Source organism: Microtus pennsylvanicus, chromosome 11, assembly GCF_037038515.1.
Source record: "Microtus pennsylvanicus isolate mMicPen1 chromosome 11, mMicPen1.hap1, whole genome shotgun sequence".
NCBI classification, from domain to species: domain Eukaryota; kingdom Metazoa; phylum Chordata; class Mammalia; order Rodentia; family Cricetidae; genus Microtus; species Microtus pennsylvanicus.
This window is the reverse complement of record NC_134589.1, coordinates 46,372,184-46,396,490: the sequence shown is the minus strand read 5'-3', so window position 1 is coordinate 46,396,490 and position 24,307 is coordinate 46,372,184. Positions and strand designations below refer to the sequence as shown.

General features: G+C 43.6%; 1 protein-coding gene across 3 annotated transcripts in view; it reads left to right on the top strand.

The window, feature by feature from the left end:
* Window positions 1–24,307, top strand: part of Smg6 (SMG6 nonsense mediated mRNA decay factor) — a 241,036-nt gene that overhangs the window by 103,702 nt on the left and 113,027 nt on the right. For all 3 annotated transcript variants that reach the window (XM_075991665.1, XM_075991667.1, XM_075991666.1), the window contains exons 11-13: window positions 7,618–7,734; window positions 11,775–11,943; window positions 23,131–23,332. In XM_075991665.1, coding sequence (XP_075847780.1) covers window positions 7,618–7,734; window positions 11,775–11,943; window positions 23,131–23,332 — 488 coding nt within the window. The remainder of the gene's footprint in view (window positions 1–7,617; window positions 7,735–11,774; window positions 11,944–23,130; window positions 23,333–24,307) is intronic.

Sequence of the window (24,307 nt, the reverse complement as noted above, 5' to 3'; positions counted from 1 at the left end):
TGTTTTTGAGACAATGTCTCTTGGAGCCTAGGTTGGCCCATGTACCTGAAATTGACCTTAAATTACTAAGCCCTACCCACATAATTACATAATTTCTCTAAATTCAAATGAATTCATTCTCTATTAGCTTTCTAACTGCCACCATTACTCCTTTTTAGCTGCTTAACCTATTGTGTTTTACTAGGTTAATGGTATGTGTATGACTGTGTCTGGGATTGAGCTCAGGGCCTCATTTATCCTAGGCACATACTCCTCCACTAAACTCTTCAGTAGATTAATCTTGACAAAATATCCAACATTACTTCATTCAGGAATCTTGAGTAGTGCTCCTTTACTGTCTGTTCAGGTCAAGTCCACGTTATCCCTTGTATAATGTACACAATCCTTGCATCAACCATTTCTTTTAATGCTACTATCTTATAGCCCAACCGAGAAATAGTCTCTTCCATGAAACCATTAATATATACTAGATGAAATTACTTTACTTTCTTTTCAGGGACAAAAGGCATGACTTGTCTTTATTACTAGATTATCACCTTCCCATGGGCAGAATCCTATTTCTTTCTTTTCTTTCTTTCTTTTTTTCTTTTCTTTTCTTTTTTTTTTTTTGCAGGGGAGGGGGCCTGGGGGTTTGAGACAGGGTGCAACAGCCCTAACTATCCTGGAAAACAACGTTAACTGTCACTCTGTAGACCAGGCTGGCATCAAACTCAGAGATCCGCCTGCCTCTGTCTCCTGAATGCTGGGATTAAAGGTGTGCTCCACCACCTGGCTTCTATTTAAATTTCTATCCTCTACAATTGCACACCTAGATAAATTTTTTTTTCAAAATGGGAGTGGTCATTTTAGTAGGAAGTTTAGATTGTTTTTCCCCTATAAATACTACTTTGAAAAGAACTTTTCAGGGAGCTGGGCGGTGGTGGCTCATGTCTTTAATCCCAGCACTCGGGAGGCAGAGGCGGGGGGGGGGGGGGGTCTCTGTGAGTTCGAGGCCAGCCTGGTCTACAAGAGCTAGTTCCAGGACAGGCTCCAAAGCTACAGAGAAACCCTGTCTCAAAAAAAAAAAAAAAACTTTTCAGGGGCTGAAGAGATGGCTCAGAGATTAATAAGAGCACTGGCTGCTCTTCCAAAGGTCCTGAGTTCAATTCCCAGCAACCACACAATGACTCACAACCATCCTTAATGAGATCTGGTGCTCTCTTCTGGCATGCAGGCAGAACAGTGTATGAATAAACATAAAAAAGAAAAACTTCCCCCCTGAAGAAAAAAAAAGACAGTTTTACAGTCTTAGACCCAATAGAAGCATCAGGTATGTCAGTGAAGGCTCATATCAGGAAGAAACATTATTTTCCATGTCCCTCTGTCTTATCTCTTGACTGTACCATTTAGGGTATGTCATAGCTTGCCTTAGACCTAGTTCATCTAACTCTTCCACCATTGTGCATGAGTATGTTGCTTGGATCTATCAGTGATCCATTCTTCTGACTCATTCATTCCATACTTCAGGGAATAAAATGCCCCACGGGCAAGAACATTGCTCCTTATGATCTGAGATCTTACTGCCTTCTCCTACCTCCTCTTTAGCCAGCAGCTGCCTCAGGGAACTCTGTGGCTCAAGCAACAAGAAAGGGGGACTCTCTCTGCCCACTTCCTGTAGACAAGGAGGTTTGGGTGGATTGCACAGGAACTATGCCAGCCCTGTATCTAATTGGTGACTGACTCATGAGATCATGAGAGAAGCAGCTTGATGTCTTAAAGATACAAAAGAGCCAACAGATTGCCTCCAGGTGGTGCTACTTTGGAGGTGTCTGGCCATTCATTTCCTCTGAGAGTAGGTGGGGAAAAGGGAATCAGCAAAGAAGTGGCCAAGTGGCCGACTGCTTTTTTTTTTTTAAGTTATTAGTAAGGCAAAAAGGTAGTTGCTTGTCTGTGATAGAATCACTGGTGAATCCAGTGCCCTCTGACTCCTTCCCAACTGCTGTCAGGGTAGTGGACTTAGGTATCACTCACCCTGAGTCAGTCTTTCAATACTGTTCCCATCCTCTTCCCAGGAAGCTGGCTGTGTACTAAGAGAATTCTGCTGGTTTCATTGCTGGCAAGTTTTTTTCTATGACCAGCCAAACCCCATCCCACTACTAGGGTTTTCTCCAAATCTTTCTCTTATACAGACTTAGTACCCTATCTTTAGGAGTTGATCAAAAGCAGTGATTCTGAGTCACTGTCTCTTGGCTGGGCTTATAGGTCCAAGCAGGTGGGCCTGCCTCTACTCTGTTTCCCTTCTATCCCCTCTCAACCACTCCTGCCTCACTCCCATTTCCTGCAAGAGGATGCTTTGCCATCCTGGAGCCATCAGGCACAGCTATGCTTTGGCAGCACCATTGCACACACACACACTGGTGGGAGAGGGGACGTGTTTATCACTTTTCCTGGAGATTATCTGTTTAAGCACTTCTCTGACAGTTACAATAACAAGGGCAGTGTGTTGTGCTTCCAGCAGAAGGACACTTGCTGTTGAAAGATGTATAGCACTAATTAGAAATACATAACATCCGGCCACATGGCAGCCTTCTCCCGGCCGCCCCATTTCCTGATTTCATACAACTTTGACGACAGTTGGTTTATGTTTTCCATGAATAAATTCTCAGAAAATGAGAAAGTCTCCCTGTTACATAGGAGCAAGAAGAACATTTCTGCCTGAGCAGGTATTTATTTGGCCATAGGAGCACTGGGAAGTATGGTCACTTGCCCACTTGTAGGAAGGGGCAAAACCAACTTTAGACCTCAGCCGACTTTCTTGGTAAGAAATATTTCCGTCTGATGTCCTTAGCCAAAACCATCCCCTAAATCCTTAAGAAAACCTGCTTTTGGAAAGAAGGGGAAAGGCTATTTCACAATGTTAATGAGTTCCTCAGCTCATGTCAGCCTCTGCTACCTGACACAAAGCCAGAGGAACCAGACAAATATCAAGACAAACAATGCCTTTTCCTCCCCACCCACATCACTTCGTGGCCTACCCAGCCCAACTTCAGGGATATATATGGATGTTCACCAGATGAGGCCCAGTTTCCTAGTCATAAAGGAGGTGGACTCTGGACTCTAGATGCTATTTTCCTACCCACTGTCATACGAATGAGTATTTCAGGGAATGGTATCTGTATGATACAAGAACTTCCTGAATATACTACACACACAGTACATTTTCACTTAAAATGTTTTGGGTCCATGGGTGTTATGGTTACATGGTTAAATGATAATTTTACTCAGCCTACTGATGCATCCTTTAGTTACAAAAAAATAAAAAGAAAAAAGAAAAAAAAAGAAAAAACAACCCACAATTATTTGTAGCTATATTCTCTGTGGAATCTAGCACATCATAGATGCTTAATATGTGCCTGTCATATCACTAAGCCATGGAGAACAGGCCTTCTGTTAAGTATTGTCAGATAGCAAGGCCAGACTAGGGCTGACCAAGACTCAGACATTCTTGGATAACTTGAGATACATCTACCTGCTTAAGCAGGGCATACTACCTTCCTAGTTTGTACCTCTTCACCAGTTGAGCCACCCAACAAGTAGGTAGTGTGCTCTGGAGCCTTTGCCTAGGAGAGCTTGGTGATAGAGAGGTTAAAGTGACATAACCTTGCAAGGCATCTGCAAAACTGCCTTCAGACTGTTCTCCATTTCTGCACCAGAGGTTCCTGTTGATACCTTCCTGATTTTATACCTTACTGCAGTAGCCAGCAGCAGACTCTTCAGAGGCCACAGATAACCATTGCTTTTAAGCAGTTCTTTCATCCTGTTCTGCCCATAGCTCCCACCCTGAACTCTGAGAGATGATCCAGTCTGAGATTTCTGTTTATCATAAAAGTAGACATGAACTTGGAGAAAATAATCTCCCACTGGCCAGTTTTATCTCTATTGAGAATAAACTACTATAGCCAGTTTTTTGGAGCAAAGACATCTATCTTCCTCTATTCCTGTAGCGTTTAATTTGTAGGTGACGTCTTCCTAAGATGACTAGTTGATGAGATGTTAATTTGATCAGCTGTTTCAGCTATCAAACTGTGACTTCTACTCATTCTCTCCCACCTTCCTCTGCCCTGGCTTTATTCCTTCATCTAGGCTTCGTTGCTTAGTAAAAGCAGGCTACTGGCAGTGGCTTGCAGGAATCCATACTAAGATAAAATGGAATTGGCAGTGCTGCTGCCTATGGCTGGAGGAGCAGGGAGACATTGCAGCTTTTCTTGGGATGAGTTACAGGTCTTCCTCTTCTTTGCTCGTATCCTTTCTTCTCTTGGTTCTTAAATGCTTGTTTCTTTTCTGTCTCTTTTTTAAGAATTATTACATTTACTTGTGCATGTGTTTGTATTGTGTTTGTGTGTGTCTGTACACCTGTACATTGTGCATTCCTGTGTGTGCACATGCTATAATGTAAGTGTGAGAACCAGAGAACAACTTTCCAGAATCACTTCTCTCCTTCCACTATGTGGATTTCAGCAGTCTAACTCAAGTTGTAAGGCTTAGTGGCAAGTGCCCCTTACCAACTAAGCCATCTCACTTGTTTTCCTTTCTTTCTTTTTTTTTAGACAGTTATCCCGTAAGTATGTTTTCCTTTCTTTTATTTTTTTTATTTTTTTTTTTTATTTTTTATTTTGGTTTTTCGAGATAGGGTTTCTCTGTGGTTTTGGAGCCTGTCCTGGAACTAGCTCTGTAGACCAGGCTGGTCTCGAACTCACAGAGATCCGCCTGCCTCTGCCTCCCGAGTGCTGGGATTAAAGGCGTGCGCCACCACCGCCCGGCTTTCCTTTCTTTTAAACAAGAGTTTTTCCTTAGCAGAAAACTAGAAGTGTGGGAGTGATATTTTTTTTTATTTATTTTTTATTTTTTTGGTTTTTCAAGACAGGGTTTTTCTGTAACTTTAGAGTCTGTCCTGGAACTTGCTCTGTAGACCAGGCTGGCCTCAAACTCATAGATCCACCTTTCTCTGCTTCCCGAGTGCTGGGATTAAAGGTGTGTGCTACCACTGCCTGGTGATTCACTTAAATGTCATAGATTATTACCACTTCTTTACTGCCTGCCACAGTTGAGTTGTAAAGTTAGAGGATGACATTTGGAACCATTGGGCTTCTGGAGGGAGAGTGGAAAAGCCACAAAAGGATTGCTCCCTGTATGCTATTCAGTATGTTGAACCCTTCTGAGCAGGAGCTGGTTTCTCATGTCTAGGGTTAGGCATTGTATGCTCTATCATCCTTGCTCCTGTGGCGAAGACTTAGGAATAGCTGTGATTGTGTAGATGGGAGTATTATGTAGCCCCTATCAAAGACTAGTTCTGCCCATCAACAGAGTGACTTTTTTCAGTAACCTAAAGCTAGAAGGGAGTTAAAGTCAGGATGTAAGAGTTAGAGATGAGGGTGCTAGTATTAGGAGCCAGAGTTACTCTTTTAGCTTTGGAGGTGGGGGGTGGGAGGGAAGCTAACACTGATCAAGTACATTTTGTGATAAGCATTGTTCTCTATAAAAGTAATCCATTCAGCAAAAGTAGGCTAATGTGCTTTTGTGTCTCATGTGTGCTATTTTAGGATGAGGAATATAGTAGAGGAACTAGGCCTAAAACTAAAGTTGGTGATCCAAGGAGATGAGGTTTGTTGTTGTTGTTTTATTTTTTGTTTTTCAAGACAGGGTTTCTTTGTAGCTTTGGAGTCTGTCCTGGAACTAGCTCTTTTAAGACCAGGTTGGCCACGAACTCACAGCGATCCCCCTGCCTCTGCCTCCTGAGATCTGGGATTAAACGTGTGTACCACCACCGTCCGTGTGTGCCACCACCATCCAGCTCAAGAAGATAAGTTTTAAATCTGTTGTTGATTGTGCTCCTGCTGATGGAATAAGGTTTTAATACCATAGTTTTCATTAACAATTAAAATGGCGCATGCCTTTAATCCTAGCACTCGGGAGGCAGAGGCAGGCGGATCTCTGGGAGTTCGAGGCCAGCCTGGTCTGCAAGAGCTAGTTCCAGGACAGGCTTCAAAGACACAGAGAAACCTTGTCTCAAAAAACCAAAAAAAAAAAAAAAAAAAAATTAAAGCAAAGAAAATTTAATAAGGTAAACTTACTTTGCCTTAACAACTTTTTTTTTATATGTATGTTTTGCTTGCATGTAAATACATAGACCATGTTCATGTCTAGTGCCTAGGGAGGCCAGAGAGAGCACTGGATCCCTTGAGAGTTAAAAATAACTGTGAGCTTCATCTAGGTGCTCTGATTCCAAAGCCAGACTCCAGCCCCTTTCATGTCTTTTAAAAACATTATTTATTCTTTGGTAATTTCATATATGAATGCATTTAGATATTATGTACCTCCCCGCTCCACACACACACACACACACACACACACACACACACACACACACACACACCCGCCCGAGACAGGGTTTCCCTGTCTAATAGTCCTAGCTGTCCTGGAACTAGCTCTTGTAGACCAGACTGGCCTTGAACTTACAGGGATTCACCTAACTCTGTCTCCCAAGTGCTGGTATTAAAGACGTGTGCCACCACCGCCCCGCACCCTCTTTTTTTTTTTTAAGTGACCCACCAATATTAATTAAAAGTACTTGTTAGGAAAGTACTAGGGGTTCAGAATGACTAATGAGGAGAAAGAGGATGGAGAGTCCTCTCTGTCCCTGCTTCCTCAATCTACATTATATACATGTATGAAATTATCAATGAATTAAGATAATTTAAAAAATAAAATTAAAAATAGAGGATACAGCTGGGTGGTGGTGGTGGCACACCTTTAATCCCAGCACTTGGGAGACAGGGGCAGGCGGATCTTTTTGATTTTGAGACCAACCTGGTCCACAGAGCGAGTGCCAGGCTCCAAAGCTACACACACACACACACACACACACACACACACACACACACACACACACACACACAAAACCCTGTGTCTTGAAAAACAAACAAGCAAAAATACAGAATGTAATTGAGTTAGTTATGCAATATTTTACACCTTTCCAATTCTTTAACCCTTGAGCAGTCTAGAAATGAAAGTATCTTTGTGGCATTGCCTGCTTACATACACTTTCTTTGTTGGAAATTTCTCATACTGTGTATTCAAAAAGGACCCAAAATTGGTTTTTTTAAATTGTAGATCCATGTAATAAGTGATTTTTTTTTTTTTTTTTTTTTTTAGTTTTTTGAGACAGGGTTTCTCTGTAGCTTTGGAGCCTGTCCTGGCACTAGCTCTTGTAGACCAGGCTGGCCTCGAACTCACAGAGATCCACCTGCCTCTGCCTCCCGAGTGCTGGGATTAAAGGCGTGCGCCACCACTGCCCGGCTAAGTGATGTTTTTTAATTAAAAATAATAAATTAAAATTTTAAGAGTTACACAGGGGATCTTGTGTTATTATCAAGCTGTGTGCAGGGCATGCTAGTAATTGCTCCATATATAATACAAAGTCACATAAATCTACTTCAAGAGAGAGCTTACTTACTATCATCATCTGTATTTTTAGAGGAAGAAAAGTAGCTGAGCAGTGTGGCCAGGGAGCCCTTCTGTAGGACATCAAGGTGCACTTGGATGCTTTAGTGTGATGGAGTTTCCTTTGCTTTTTTGTAGACTGCTTCTCAGAGGAGTGTCGCTCTGTGATCCAGGAACAAGCTACATCATTGGGCTTGGCTATGTTTTCTCTACTGGTACAGCGCTGCACATGTTTACTTAAGGACTCTGCCAAAGGTAAGCAGGAGGTCCTTGGCCATTGGATTTTCCAGTTGCCCAACCCTATCTAGATGAACCTCAGAGTGCTGGTGCTCAGTTTTCTCCCTGCTCTCTGGTCTTCTTTCTTCTAGCATTCCCCTCTTTTGTTGTCTGTCAGGCCTTCTTTCCTCTTTGGCTCTGTTCCTTTCCTTTTTCTTTTTGGTAAGTAGGAACTTCATTTTACCTATGGGCTCTTATGTGGGGTTTTTGTTTCTTGGCTTTTTTATTAATTCATTCCTTCATTCATTTGTTCGTTCGTTTATAGACAGGATCTCTCTCACTGTGTAGTCCTTGCTGGCCTGGAACTCTCTATGTAGACCAGGCAGACCTCTTGAACTTATAAAAGATCTACCTGCCTCTGCTTCCCCAATGCTGTGACTAAAGGCATATATCACAACACCTGGCTTTTTACTGGTTCTTTTATCTTTGGAAAGGTCTAAAGAAGGCTGAGCAGTGGTAGTGCATGCCTTTAATTCCAGCACTCGGGAGGCAGATGCAGGTAGATCTCTGTGAATTCAAGATCAGCCTGGTCTACAAAGTGAGTTCCAGGACAGGGTCCAAAGCTACACAGAGAAACCCTGTCTCCAGAAAAAAAAAAAAAGGAAAAGAAAAAGTTCCTAATGAGGAACTTGGGATAGCTCAGTGGTTAAGAACTGCTCTTCCAGAGGACCCTTATTTGATTCCCAGCACCCACATAATAGCTAATAACTATCTGTAACACCAATTGCAGGGGATCTGATGTCCTCTCCTGGCCTCTCGGGATATCAGGAATACAAGTGGTGTACAGACAAACACGCAAGCAAAACACCTACACCCACACCCACAAAAAAAAGTAAAAACAAATAAAAAGATCTGAAGACTAGTAATGAGTTCTCCCTTCCATTTTCTTATCTCCCCAGTGCTAGAGACTGAACAAGTTTCCCTTTGTTTTCATAATCTATATTTCTATGCTTTTATATTTGTGTCTTTTTTTGGTATGTGGTAGCTGTTACATTCACTGTGGGCCAGCTATCTTGAACTCACTGGTCTAAGTGGGTATTACTAGCTCTTGCCTTGAGGTATATGCTAGATCCTTTATGTTACCCTAGAATTCTACTTTAGATTACTGTTAGCCAAGAAAAGTACAGCTAAGGTCTTAGCTTCCTCTCAGCTCCTGTATCAGTTTCAAAACCACTCCCTCTGTTATCCCATTCTACCAGTGCTGTGAGTGCCTCCTGCTTCTTTAATTGCATTTCGTTCAAAGGTAGGGACAACTTGTGTTTTGAAACAATTTCACACTTATAGAATGAGTTTAATGGCTCATGCCTGTAATCCCAGTGATTCAGGAGGTAGAGAAAGGAAGATTTAAGTGTTCAGGGTCACTCTTAGCTATATAGAGAGTTTGAGATCAGATTGGATTGCATGATACCCTGTCTCAAAAAAAACAAAAACAGAGCCAGCAATATGGCACAGTAGGTAAAGCATTAAAGCCTAACAACTAAATTTGACCTTCAGAACCCATTGAAAAGTGGAAGGAAAGAATTAGCTCCACAAAGTTGTCCCATGTCATATGCATACACACACACACACACAGAGAGAGAGAGAGAGAGAGAGAGAGAGAGAAAGAGAGAGAGAGAGAGAAATAATAAACAGAATTTAAAAGAATAATGCAAAGCACTTTTATATATGCATCTTCTAGTCTCCGAAGTTGTTAAAAAATATCTTCTTTAGGTTTTCTGTCTTTACACATACACATTTATGCTTATTGTTTTTCACATATATTTTATTATTTTTTTTTTTGGATTTTCGAGACAGGGTTTCTCCATAGCTTTTGGTTCCTGTCCTGGAACTAGCTCATGTAGACCAGGCTGGCCTCGAACTCACAGAGATCCGCCTGCCTCTGCCTCCTGAGTGCTGGGATTAAAGGCGTGCGCCACCACCGCTCGGCTTATATTTTATTATTATTAAATTACAGTTATTTTTTGTTCTGAGTTATTTGATCTTAAGTGGCAAGTGTGGTGACTCTTTAGATCTAAATACTTGACTTTGTGCTTGTGCTTCGTCACACTCGGGACTTTCGTTTTTTGGGTTGTTTTGTTTTGTTTTATTTTTTGAGACAGGGTTTCTGTGTAGTCCTGGATGTCCTGGAACTCACTCTGTAGTCCAGACTGACTTGGAATTTAGAGCTCCACCTGTCTCGCCTCCCAAATGCTGGGATTAAAGGCATGCGCTACTTCTATCCAGCAAGGAAAATATCTTTTTTTTTTAATGTTTTACTTATTTTTATTTTATGTGCATTGGTGTTTTGTCAGAATGTGTGTTTGTGTGAGATTGGAACTGGAACTGGAGTTATAGACAGCTACAAGTTGCCCTGTGGGTGCAGCGAACTGAACCCAGATCCTCCGGAAGAGCAGTCAGTGCTCTTTATCACTGAACCATCTCTCCAACCCCACAAGGACAATATCTTAACACTTACCAGGATCTGAGGACTGAGAATATAGCTCAATGGTAGAGTATTTGCCTATCATTTACAAGTCCTGGATTATATGCCTAGCAAAACAACAGACAAGGGGGCTGGAGAGATGGCTCGGGGATTAAGACACTGACTGCTCTCCCAGAAACCTGGGTTCAGTTCACAGCACCCACATGGCAATTCACAACTCTCTGTAACTCCAGTTCCAGGGTACCTGATACCCATGGCAAAATAACAAGCAATGCACATAAAATAAAAATTAAATTAAATTAAATATTAAGAAAAAACAACAAACAAATAAGGGAATCAGGGCTAGAGCAATGGCTCAGTGGCTAAGATTATATATTACTCTTTTTTTTTTTTTTTTTTTTGGTTTTTCGAGACAGGGTTTCTCTGTAGCTTTGGAGCCTGTCCTGGAACTCCCTTTGTAGACCAGGCTGGCCTCGACCTCACAGAGATCCTCCTGCCTCTGCCTCCCAAGTGCTGGGATTAAAGGCGTGCGCCACCACCGCCCGGCTATATATTACTCTTATAGGGAATATAGTTCTGTTCCCAGCACTCACAACCACCTGCAGCTCCAGGGCATGTTTACAAAGCATGTACATATAATTAAAAACAAAATCAATTTAAAAAGCAAAATTAGGATGAGGCGGTAGTGGCACATGGCTTTAGTCCCAGCACTCCTGAGGCAGAGGCAGGAGGATCTATTTGAGTTTGAGACCAGCCTGGTCTACAAAGTGAGTTCCTGGATAACCAGGGCTATTACACAGAGAGCTCCTGTCTTAAACAACAACAACAACAACAAAATTAGTAAATCAGTATTGACAGAGTGCCATTATTGAGTCTATAGGCCTTGTTTAATTAATCCAAAGTTCCCTGATTATGTTCTTTGTTGAGAATGAGACCTTTAAAGTCATTCTGTAGCCCAGTCTGACTTTCAGTACAAAATTCTCCTGGCTTAGCTTTCTATAATACTGGAATGACAGGCATGTGCTCCCAGGCCCAGCTCTAATAATGTTCTTTGGGCAGTGGTGGGGTGGGTTCTGCCTTGGGCTCTAATCCAGGATCACACATTGCATTTAAATACTGTATCTTTTTAGTCTCTTTCAACCTATCTCTCTTTGTTCTTTGTAACCTTGACATTGTTGAAGTACAAGCCATTTATTTTGTAGAATGTCCTGCAATTTGTTTTTTTGTTTGTTTTTTTGTTTTTTCTGATATTGCCTTCTGATTAAGTTCAAGTTTTGCAGTTGTGGCAGGAACTCTGGTGCCATCTTGGCTCTGTGCTAAAAGGGAAATTAAGAGAGTGAACTGGAGGCTAGAGTGGAGAGTTGTGCTGGACCTCAGGTGAAGCAGAAGCAGGTGTCTCCATAGGAAAGCCAGTTCACTGGTTCTTTGTTCTACTTTCAGAGTTCCCAAAGTGCTGGTGCATGACCTCACATTTGAGTCCAGCTCTCCTATGAACTTAGTCTCCCTTTGCTAAGAGTTTGCTGCTGTTCCTGCATGCCAGGTTTCACTGAAGGGCCACAGCATACATAGGCCCAGTTCTCAATCTTTGCCTCTGCAGCTCAGCTGTCCTCTCCTGAGGACCAAGATGACCAAGATGACATCAAGGTGTCTTCCTTCGTCCCAGACCTGAAGGAGCTGCTCCCCAGTGTCAAAGTCTGGTCAGATTGGATGCTTGGTTACCCAGACACCTGGAATCCTCCACCCACATCTTTGGATCTGCCCTTGCAGTAAGTTTTCTTGTCTGTTCCTTCCACACTGTGACCTGTGTTCCTATCCCTCACCACCCCACCCTACCTAGTCCCTTAGTCATTGTCTGCTTCCTCCTAACCATTACAGCTTCCTTATTTCTTCCTCATTTGAATCTTGATTTTTTTTTTCCATTCTCTTAACACCTTCCTTGTCTCTGATGTTTTAGGTTATTTTGGCCCATCCTCTAGTCCTTTCCTTTCTCTTGAACACTCCCCTTTTCTCTTGCTCCATAGTTCTCTGTCTTGTTCTTTGTCCTTGTTCTTACTTTCTTATCCTCACTTCATACTGTTCATGTTCACTATCTTTGCAGCTGATGCTAGGGTCTGGATATATGTTGATGCATATATGAGACTTCGCTTCTTAATCTTTTTTTCAGTTTTGTTAATTGATCACACCTCTGTTTGCGTTACCTTCTGTGCTCAGTGTTTTTCACCTCCCTTGTGGCATATAATGTGTGCTGGGGGGATGAGTGGGTGCGTATCTCTCTTCTTTCTCTATTCACTCATCTTTCTGTCTCTTCACCTTTCTCTCTCCTCTGTCTCCCTGTAGTATCTTTAGGGGTATCTGTTGGTACAAGGTGTATTGCAGTGTCTAAAGATATGTGGTTCTGCATAGATCATCTACATAGCTCTCTGTGTTTGTAGGGCAGTTTTTTGTGGATTTTGATGTTTCAAAATAGTAATAAAACATATAATGAAATTTGATATTGTAACAGTTTTTTACGTTTACAATTCATTGGCATAAATTACATCTAGAGTGTTGTACAACCAGGTGTGTTCTTTGTCTGTTTCTGGATTTAGTCTACTAGACTTGCCTGCCAGTCAGGTTCTCATTTATACATGTGTGTCTGAGGATCTATGTGTCTTACTGACTATCTGTACAAAGTACGAAGTTCTGTGTGTTTCTACTTCTGGGTGGTTGTATGTCTAGGCTAATTCAATATGCCTGTCATTGGCTGCCTATATGTGTCTACGTGTATCAGTCTGTAGCTGTATGTGTTGTATGCATATGATATGTTCTGGCCTGGACCTCTGCCCATTTATATCCATGTGTTTTGTTTGTTTGTTTGTTTGTGTGTGTGTGTGTGTGTGTGTGTGTGTCTTTGGATCTGTGTTTGGGTTCATCCATCCCCAACGGGATCTGTTCCAGTGTCTGAATCTATGTCAATATCCTTTTCTTTTCTAGATTTATTTATTCATTCATTCATTGTTTATTTTATGTGTATGAATGTTTTGCTCACATGTATATCTATATGCTACATGTGTGCTTGGTGCCCACAGAGGTCAGAAGAGGGGATTGGATCCCCTTGAATTGGAGTTAAGGACAGTTGTGAGGCACCATGTAGGGCATTGAGGATTGAACCTGGGTCTTCTGTAAGCAAGTACAGTAAGTGCTCTTAACCACTGAGCCATCGTCTTTCCAACACCTCATTATGTTCTGGAAAACTCCTGCCCTTGTCCGTATTTATACATAGGTATAATATATTTGTCAGTTTAATTGTCTTTGTGTGTTAATATGAATGTTTCTTTTGGAGGAGGAATAATTGTATGAGGATTTGCCTCTATCTTCCTGTCTATCTCTGCTTGTCCCAGCTTTTTCCAACTTGCCTGTTTTGTTTCCCTGTGTAAAGCTGCTTTAGGCTCTAGGGGCTTTGTAACTGTGTGATTATGTGTTTTGGAACAAGCATATGTACCTAGTACCTCATCATTCATGCCCTGGGCTCTTCTCAACACTAGAGGGTGGAGTATGGACACCTTGCCTGCTGCTGGGGAATAAAGAGTAGAGTTTCTCAGGATTGCCTGCCCAGCTTGTATGTCTCCTAGACTCATGGGTGACCCACAAGGGGAAGGCTTCAACAGAGATTTCTGGTCAGTGGTTACTGAATTTTCTGTGTGGGCTGTGTAGTCTTGACTCTTCACCTAGTTTTCTTCCAAGTTGATTCCTTGCACCTCACCCCATGAGGCATCCCTGAACTGTTACTCCTGCTTTTCCTGGTCCCTCCCTAGCTCTAGCTTTGTAACTGTGTGGACAGTGCTCCCAGAATCAGACAGTTTACTTGCTTCCTGTGAGCCCTCGCAAGTTTCCAAAATGTGTTCCAGACTGAAGTCTCATGAGCAGGGTTGAACCCCGAGTTGGGCAGCTGGAGCCACACAAAAGAACTAACAGACCTGATGGCCAGGGGCAGCTATTTCCCAGCAGTGATCCCTGAAGAGTTAGCATGTACAGTCTCAAATTTTTAGGCTATTAATCTGTAATGTGGACTAGGCAATTTGCAATTTGGGAAAAAAATAGCTAGGAAAAGACACAACTTTCTAAATGTCTAGGCCACTGATTCTAATGTGTGAAGGGCCACTGAGTAGTCTTTTCTTCTGTCATAGACAAGGAAGCAGACCATCTGTCCCTGGAGCTTGAGTCTTTCTGGGTCACCTCATCCCACATCCACAGATCCCTTAGCTATGATCCACCCATGTCCTGGGCCATCAGATTTGTTAATTCGTCTGTAGTACTTCTTCCTTTATCCTTCTCTAATCCCTCCCTACCTTTGGCTTTTGTTTGGCTTTGGAAATGTGATGCTTATACAGGAAGTGCTGGGTTTCATTTGCTAGAGGTGCTGAGCTTGTTTTCCCTTTGCATGTTGGAGCAAATGGTCCATTGCTGGTTCTGTGTGCTGCTGCCCATCTTTGGACAAAGGCTCAATCTGCAGCTGGACATGTGGTCCAGACTACATCCATCTCCAGTGGAGCTAGAAGGGGTTGGGACACGTGAATCCTATTTGCTTCAAAAAAAAAAAAAAAAAAAGAATCTGACTCACTACTATATTGGATGTGACTTCCCAGTAAATAAGTTTTTGTGGCTATGAACATTCACTCTTGTGAATCTAGGCAGTAGAAATGTTGGTGTGGTCAGGAATTAGGTCCCCTTGTTCTTGTGTTCTCTCTCCTCTTATCCCCCCCCCCCCCACACACACACAATCAGTATCAGCAGCTGACTGTCTCTGGAATGCAAGATTGTCAAGCGGCAGTTGCTGTCCTTGGGCCTGACCCAAGTAAGTAAGTAAGTAAGGACTAAGTTCAGCAGAGCAAACCTGGTCTGTTTAACTTGGAGGGTGGTTCCATTTTCTAGCCTTTAAGATCTGAGAATTGGAAAGATGGATTAAGAATTTTACTTTCCTTCTTTTCTAGATTTCCCTGAAAATGGCTACCTGCATACTCCCAATAATTACCATGTTTGAGGTCACTGGCAAGCTTTGGTGGCTTTGTGCCTTTCAGATTTGTGTCTTGTACTCATTCAACCTCTATGGACACCCTTTTCTCTCTCTTTTCTTCATTTGGTCTATCTGGTTTTTGAGACAAGGTTTTGCTTTATAGCCTAGGCTAACCCGAAACTCACTATGTAGTCCAGGCTGGCTTCAGGTTTATGGCAAGCCTTCTGCCTCAACCTCGGTGTACTGGTATTACAGGTGTGAGTTACCAGCCATGGCTTTTATGAAGTCTTCTTTTGCTTTTGAGGCCATAAGGAATGACATACCCTAGATAGTTCTCCAGAGGTCAGAACCATAACACCCATGACACTGGAAAAATTCGTTCTTGCTGATCTTCATTTTGAAAGGTTTAAGAATGCTCTCCATGGCGTAAGAAGGAAATGGCTTCCATTTACTGCAGCCTCCTTTGTCTGTTTTTGTTGGTCCTTGCTTGGGTTTCTTCTCTGAAAAGACAGATTTCTCTGATTTTAAGATAAGGTGACCAGATAGTATAGATTTCCTCTTGCATTTCCTCTAGGAAATCTATTCCCAGATGATCCCTCTGACCTATGGGACCCTTACTTCTTCCCTTCCACTTGTTCTCCTCTGTCCTTATATGGTTAGATATTCATAGCATACAACCTTACACTGTCCTGGTGGATTCCAAAGCTCACCATTAGTCTTTTTGGTTCTCTTCTCTTTGCCTGTGTTCCTCTTCTCCCTGGTCAGATCTCCTGTTCCTAGGCAGGCACACATGGAACACTTAGGATAATAGCGACAGAATCTCACTAGTCTTGAGGAACTGATAAGAGAATGTTTACAGGTGGCTTCCCCAAGTGGCATTTGGTAGGTCTGGAGTTAGCATGTAGGTAAGGACCTATTAGAAGGTGTAATAGAATGGCTTCATATCCCAGAAAATTTTTGATACAGAAGCATTGTAGTAGGTTGTGGCAAGTGACTTCCTTGGCCATTGTAAAAGGTAGTATAGAGGGATTTGGTCATTTTAGAACAGACTGCAGTGTTTGGAGGGACCACCTACTTGACTGTCAACTAGTATAGTTTCTTAGTTCTTCTACACCAGGGCTTTCTTGAGGCAGGAAAGGCAGGCAGCTGCTTTCTACTTCACCAAGTGACTGTGAGGAAAGGTGTTAATGTCAGCTGAGGGAAGAGAAGCTGAGCAGCAGTCTTCATGAACCTAGACATAGGAACTGCTTGTATCCCAGGACCTTGGGCAGAGCCAGGGCAGTGGGACAACCTACCTCATTTCACAGTTTCTGCTGAAGCCAAATCTTCCCTCATCTTGATCTCTAGTTCTCAGTAAGTGAAAGAGTCAGGGGACTTTGAGAACATCCAAACCTAGCCCAGCTGTGGCAGTTGGTTTATTGCTTTCAGCTGGTACTTGAACCCAGGTCCTGGTCTTGGAGGCTTTCCCAGGTTTAATCCCCAGAGCTTTCTCTGCAGCTGTATGACACTGTGCTGACCCCGAATGAGGATAGGAAAATAGAACCAGTGCCAAGCCAGAGTCTCTTTTTCATTTGGAGTCTGGCTGTCTGCCCATGACCAGGGTTACATAATGGGAAACATAGCTGGGGCTCTGGAGAGCCCGCGTTTCACCAGGCTGCCCAGACCTTCGCATTCTGACGCTATATATCTTCCTAATTGTAGCTCGGATGCATTTATCACACTGTTGGATTGGAGTACTGTTTAGAAAAAAAAAAATCTAGAAATTCCTGGACTTGCTGCTTTTCTATTGCTTGTCCTATGCAGTCTGCAGAGCATACTTGAAAAAACTCCTAGGGAGCTCTCTGAGGCTCCATCATCAGAGAGAAAAGGGGGTGTGTCCTCAGGGAGCTCACATATGTTGGCCTTGTAGATGAGATAGAAATTCTTGAGTTAAAGAAGCAGCTAGTTCACGTACCCTCATAGGCAGCTTTGAATGAGAACTAATCCCAAATCTAATCGGCAGCCTTTCAAGGACGCTTAATACGTCTTCACAAAGAGCATTTTAGGAGGTCACTAAGTAATAGTCCATCAGCACTTCCCTGAAGGAAGTGCTGGTGACTGTGGGAAGCCCCTTTGCTACCCTGGCTCCCCACCCAGTCTCCCTGGCTCCAGTTTGAGGCGTCAGCACTGCAGCCTGGCACCAAGGGGTTCCTCTTCCTCCAAGTGCTGAGTATAGGGCACACATGATCTCTCCCATGGCAGGAGCCTCTGTCTTTTCCCCACTCCTCCCACAGGACTCTTTGTGAGAGGAAGGGGTGTTGGTCTAAGGCTTTAGTCTGCCCCTAGCAGGGCACAGCAGCTGACCCCAGGGAGAGACTTTCCAGCACTGGGCTAAGGTTATTTGGGTCCAGTGTATGTTAAACTGAGAAGACGTGTTGGAGTGGTTACAGCTAAAAGCTTGGAGAGGCAGGAACCGTGAGAATCCACACCAGGGAGGCCGCCAAGGGTTCTACTGAGGCCATGGAGATGTCAGGATCCCCTAGGGGCTGCTTTTTCCCAAACCCAGTGCTGATGGGTTTAACACACCATGGTGGTGTGACAGAGGCTATACATAAGAGTATGACTTGGGAGAACTAAAATCAAATAAGGCTATAACCTAGATAGAGTTTGGGGATGTGACAATAGGAGAGACATTTGGGTACATGAGAAATCCTAGGATGAGGTTACAGTGATCTATTACTGACTGTAGAGCTCTAACTTCACTGCCTGGGAACATGGAGAAGCTTATCCCATTGTTGCAGTACAGCTCTGCTAGACAGAACTGATTTAGGGCTGGGTATGGGTACTTACCTAGTTGGCTTCTTTTGTATGAACTAGGATTGTTGAGGGGATAGTCTACAACTAGTTTTTTGTTCTAATGCTTATCTAGTAGACATCTCTTGTTCATGAAACATGATTGGTGTTTGGTTTGGTTTTTTTTTTGAGACAAGGTTTCTCTGTGTAACAGCTATGGATGTCCTAGAACTCACACTGTAGATCAGGCTGGCCTCAAACTCACAAAGATCCGCCTGCCTCTGCCTCCTCAGTGCTAGGATTAAAGGTGTGCGCCACTGCCGCCCAGTGGAGCATGGTATCTTGCTGCCTGTCTTCCTGGAATAGTGACCTCTTTGTATCATGGCAACATCTAAAACCCAAATTTTGTTGTCCCTGTATCTCAGTGAGGGAGCTACCTCTCCACCCTATCATAGAGCCTACTGCAGTTCCTAGCACTGAGGTTCCAGAACCATATGCTCATCCTATTGCAAACAGACTTTTGACAGAACATACTAACATTTAAGCTCAAATACTATTCTTTTAATGCCGCTAGACTTGTTAGACTTTTTAATATCCATCTCTGCCATGAGGTGCTCACATAAGCCATTTTCTGCAGTTGACTGAGAAGTATTCCAGGGCAGCCAGGGCCTTAGGTTGTCTGTTAATCCAGTGAGTTGTGCTCCCAAACCCAAAAATACATTTTTTTAAAGCAGATAATACACATTTTTGAGCATTTGCTTGATAGTTTTTTTTTTCTCAATGAGTGTATACTAAATGGGCTTTCCACTTCCTTGTATCTACTTTCTTTACCATCTTGGCTGTTTCCAGATCTCTTTACCCCAGGAACCCAAAACCCAACTTGTTTCCCATCTGTACTACTTCTCTGATCTTCCATAGTTCCGAAACACAATGCAGGGCTTCTTCTCACTCAACTCTTTCCGGGTTTGTTCTGCAGCTGTGGAGTTTGAATGTTAGTGTTTAAACAAGCTGGTATTACACAGGAAATGGCCACCTCCACAGGCCCCTGCAGACTTGTAACATGGGGTCATTGTACTTGATATTAATCACCAGTCAGCCTTTTCCCCCCAGTAAAATTATGAAGAACTGTGTGAGTGCTTAGTCTTCCTTGGTCTTTCCAGAAAGAGAGACAGAGCCTTGACCAGACCGTTACAACCTGTCACCCTGCCTTAGTCCTGCCTGTCAGAGCTCTAGGAACAGTCTTACCTGACTCTTTTCCCTGGCAGATACCAGAACTGTCTCTCCTCCTGAGCTTCAGGCAAGGAGATGATGGCTATGGTATGCCATGCCCTCACATGTTCCACACCTCAGTCTTACAGGGAATATAGTTGTGAGAGAACTTTAGAAACATAGAAACTATGGGCCCACCTGAGAGAAAGCTTCTTAGTTCCCTGGACCGAAGAGCTTTTCTAATGCTATTTGCAGAACTAACCCCAGCCTGAAGGGTTAATCTGATTCCCCAAGTCAATATCCTCCAAACAACCAGCCAAGAGTGTGCGTTGGTTCATTTCTGTGAAATGTGTTTCCCCAGTCACCTGGGCTGGCCTGGGCTGCATTGTATCGGCCAGCAGCTGCACTGCACTCAAACTGACAGCTACATTAAACCTTGGAATTCTGAGGCAATAAAAAGTAAATTAACTCTTATTTTTTTCCCTTGCTGGTGGAGTAAGTGAATGCATGTCTGTAGTGAACCTTGGTACTGAGTGCATACCTCTAACTAGTCATTGCTGGTCTGTCCCAGGCTTGGATCTGGCATTCAGACTCTAGCCAGGGGTCTGCTTTCCTGGTGTGTGGTGTGTTCTGTGAGGTTGGGCCAGTGGGTAACCGTACAACAGCTGATCCCTGCACACTAATCGCACCCCAGCTGCTGAGAGACTCCCTTGCCACAATTCTGGGAGCCATAAATGGGTTTATTGAACACAGTTTCATATTCTCTGGCTGATTTGTGTCTGCTTGATGAAGAGTGTACCCTAACTTTAGTGAGATTTTGTGGCCTATGGTGCAACCCCAAAATACAAGTTGAACCAGAACAATCCACAAGGATTTGCCTGAGCCAAGCATAGGAACATATACCTATGATCCCAGCAGCAGAATCACAGGGCTTTGAAGCCAGTCAGGGCTACATCGTGAGGTCCAAGCCAGCCTGAACTAAATACCCACCTACCCACCTGTAATTTTCCAGACCCCTTCTCAAGAAAAAATCTGAATAGGAATAGGTGACAGAGGCTTGACTGAACCCCACAGTATTCTCAAGTGTCTTCAAGCTTTCCATAACCATAAGCATTTGATTTTGTGCTCTTCCACCAGCCTGACTCACCTTGGAGTCCGAGGGCTGCTGTGAGTTGAAGACTAGATGACACATCTTATTGGGATAAGGAAGAAACATGGGGGGAAAAAAACCAAAATATTCCCCTTCTACTTTGACAGGAAACTGTTAAGCTGTGGAACTGACCTCAGCCCAGTGGCACAGTTGAAGTAAGCTTCCAGAGACTACACTACAGGGATTAGATTTTTAGATCAGGAATTTCACGTGTGCTTTTGAAACTCTCCTTTTGTTGCTGTTAATTTGCTGATTCTCTCTATTTCCCACACCTTTGTTGGCTGGCCCATGGGTACTAACAATATCAGGTTGAACCGACTGCAGGGTTGACTTTCCATTGAAGTATTTTTGTATATCCCCTTAATTCTGATCACTCTAACTTGACCCTTGGAACACTTTTATTTATATTTCTGACTTGGGAACTCAGGGCACTTCCTATGTCTTTTGGCACCAGCTGCTGTCTTACAAAATCAACAGGGTAAGAACTCTTGTCCACCTTATCACTAAAGTGTGTCATAAGATTTTGGCACAAGGTGGGTGGTAATGGGCAAAAGATAGATGTGGGCAGGGGTCCCTAGTGGTGGCCAGCAGTCTCTGGGAGGAGTCAGTTTTGGTTTATCTGAGCCTTAGGGGACAGGAGAGCATGGTAATGAGAACCACATGGTACCACATATTTCTTCTTCTTGGATCCAAGATGGTAAGGGTGGGAGGATGAGAGGGATGTGGGGCCTCCCACTGAGGAAACTGTGGGTGATATTCTGCCGCCTCTCTCTGGCTGGGGATACTGCTGCCCACACCCACACCCCTAACTATGTCCTCAAGCAGCCTTGACCTGTATAGCACCAACCAGGGCCTCAAAGCCAAGAATTCAGATGGGAGACTTTTCACCTTCTTCCTTCTCACTGGCGTTTTTCCTGTTTATTTTCCAAATTGCTGCTCTTCAGCCACGCAGTGCCTGTTGGCCAAAGCTCACCAAGCTGTGGGATCAGACTCAGGCAGTGGGCTCAAGTGGCCAGCAGGGCACTGGGGGAAGAAGCAGGGAACTAGAAGAGCCTCTCTGTGTGTCTCCCATGGGCAGCGCTAACCTCAGAGGCAGCCCTGAGCAGCCCTATCACATCCGGTGCTTGTCTCTGCAGCCGGACCGGAGGATAAACTATCAGAGCTGTGGGGCAGTGCATCATTCCTCTTATTATTTTCTTCTCTGCAGATGGGGTCGTGGAAAGTTCAGTTCCTTTTAACCCTCAAAGTTCTGTTTATTCTACAGCTGGTAGCCTGAGTACCGTGTTTCCCATTACATCACAGAGGAGCCCAGGCAGATTTCTGCACAGAAACGTGTTGCAACTGTTTATTTTTTTCCATATTTAAACATTTCTGACAGCCAAACTCAGCTGAGCCAAAAGATGGAGCTTTGTGAATGAGTCTGCTTGCTGGTGTCTGTGCAGAGGGGCTTAAGAAAACTGGTCCCTCCGATGATTCTTTTTCCTGGGCAAAGCCTGGGAAGTGAGTTACTTCTGCAGTACACGTGTGTTGATTATGTGCCGTTGTGTGATTAATGGGACTGTGTTCCGCCTGGTTCCCAGGACGCTCTTGAAAACAAGATGTTTCATTTCATTGCCTTTTCTTAGTGTAGTGCTTACAGTGAATAAACTAGTTCGGCCTCCTTCCACCTGGAGCCGGTGAGAGAGTCCCTCAGACCTCTCTGTAGTTCACATTGTCCCCTAGTGTATTCCTGGCATCTGGGGGTGGAGAATGAATGGTTTAAGTCTGAGACCCCTCCCTACCAGGTTAGCCCATAGACAGAAATCCTTGGAGATTTCAGGGTGACACTTAGAACTTCTTAGCATATTACCTCTTTGTACTTCATCTCTCCTGTAGAATTTTGGGGGTTTTCTTTGTTTGTTATAACTTTCCTAATATCTCATACCTTATCATCTATAGGGTACCTCCTATTCTACTCTCCTGGGTTAGAAGCTTTTCTGGAAGAGAAAGTCATTTTTACCTTGGAGCTTTAGTGGAGAGGGATAGATTTTGTATTTTGAGTGTTTATTCTCAGGTTCAATTAGAACCTGGTCAGTCATATCAGACTGGGGTGACCAACCATCCTGGTTTGTGTCAGGCTAGGGGACTTGTGAAATGTGATAAATTTAGTGCTAAAACTAGGATGGTCCCCGGATGGTTAGTCATCCTGTGCCTAATGTACAGTAAGAGAATGAAGAAGACCTGGAACAGCCAAGATAGCACTGAAATAAGCAAGAGGCTATCCCTTACTGGACAGATCTTGGCAGGACAGGAAGTGGGGGGGGGGTGTTCTTGGATATGTATTCATTTTACTGCTTACATACTGGGAATAAATTTATAAAGTATTTCTAAGAAGGAAGCCCATGTAACTATACAGTGTGACTGCTCCCGGTGTGGCTATGACTAAAGGAGAGAGATGTTTCTGTCTCCATGGCAGATACTTGATTATGCAGGAGCAGGGACTTCTGGGAGCTGCCTTAGGCACTGGGTATCTAGAGTGTTTGAGTAAGTGTCTCAGCACACTGTCTGGAAAGGTGACAGGACCTGCATTAGACAACTGATTCTCAGAATTCTTTTTCCTCCTCTCTGGTTAGGATTAAAACACCCCTAATCAGTTTCAGGTTTACATCGAGCAATACACCCCAGATGGCTCACATGGGCATAGCTTCATAGTGCATTTTTGATAGTATTTCTTGGCAGCTTCCAGTCTTACAGTTTTGTTTGCAAGTACCTTTCTGTTCTCAAAGCACTAAGAACACTTTCACTGATATCTTTAGAGCTGCTCTTCTTTTCTCATCTTGTTTCTCACAGGGTTGCTGTGGATGTGTGGTCAACACTGGCTGACTTCTGTAACATACTGACTGCAGTGAATCAGTCTGAGGTGCCACTGTACAAGGACCCGGATGACGACCTCACCCTTCTTATCCTGGAAGAGGATCGGCTCCTCTCTGGCTTTGTCCCCTTGCTGGCTGCCCCTCAGGACCCCTGCTACGTGGAGAAAACCTCGGATAAGGTCAGCCTCAGGCCAAACATCCCTCCCCATTTACCCATTCTCTTAATTCTCCAGACTTTTTTATTCTTGGGAAGTTTTTTTGTGCAAACGGAACATGATTAAGTCATTGAGAAGGGTGTTAAGGGAAAATATCGACCTTTTAGCCGCTGACATCCAGCTCTGTGTCCCGAAAAAAAAAATCTCTCTCGACTTCCTTTGTGTGTGTGTGTGTGTGTGTGTGTGTGTGTGAGAGAGAGAGGGGGGGGGGGAGAGAGAGAGAGGGAGGAGAGAGGGGAGAGAGCGCGAGCTCACTGGCATGTTGTGTATACGATCATTTCCTCCCTTGTTTAAAAAGTGCAGCTTGTGTTGGCAGTGCTCTCACTCAGCTCCAAATGGTTTGCATCATGCTTAAAGCGCCCTCCCTCCTTCCCCAGCCACAAAACTCTGCACCAGGAAAGCAGCCAGGGCTTTTTCCCTTCTCTACGGAGGAGAGTGATAAATAGGTGACTAGAGAGAAGCAGACACCATGTGTTAACTCACAAAAAAAGCTTTTAGGAATATGAAGCATTCCCCACTGCCTGGTTTCTATTTCCCTTCCTCTAAAGACTGTTTTAACCTGACTTTTTTCATGTCTGTTTATAGAAAACAAAGGCCATTCCTTGTCACCCTGGTGGGGATTATTGAAATTCTAGTTTTACAGGGGGTCTTGCAGCCAGGTGGAGAGTAGGGCAGTCTGTCTGCTGAGGAGTGTCAGTGTCCCCTGTGCTCAGTAAGGCATTCATGCTGATTCTTCAGAGTCTGTGACATTGTCCTCCCTAGGGCAGAGGCCTTTGGGGAATGGCTTCTCAGAAGGAAGTCTTTTTTTTTTTTTTGGATAACTGTTTGTTTATTTTTAGCTTTTCGTTTTTTGAGGAAGGGTCTCATATAGCCCAGGCAGGCCTCAAAATGGCTGTGTAGCAGCGGCTGGCCTTAAACTTGTAATCATCCTCTCTAAAT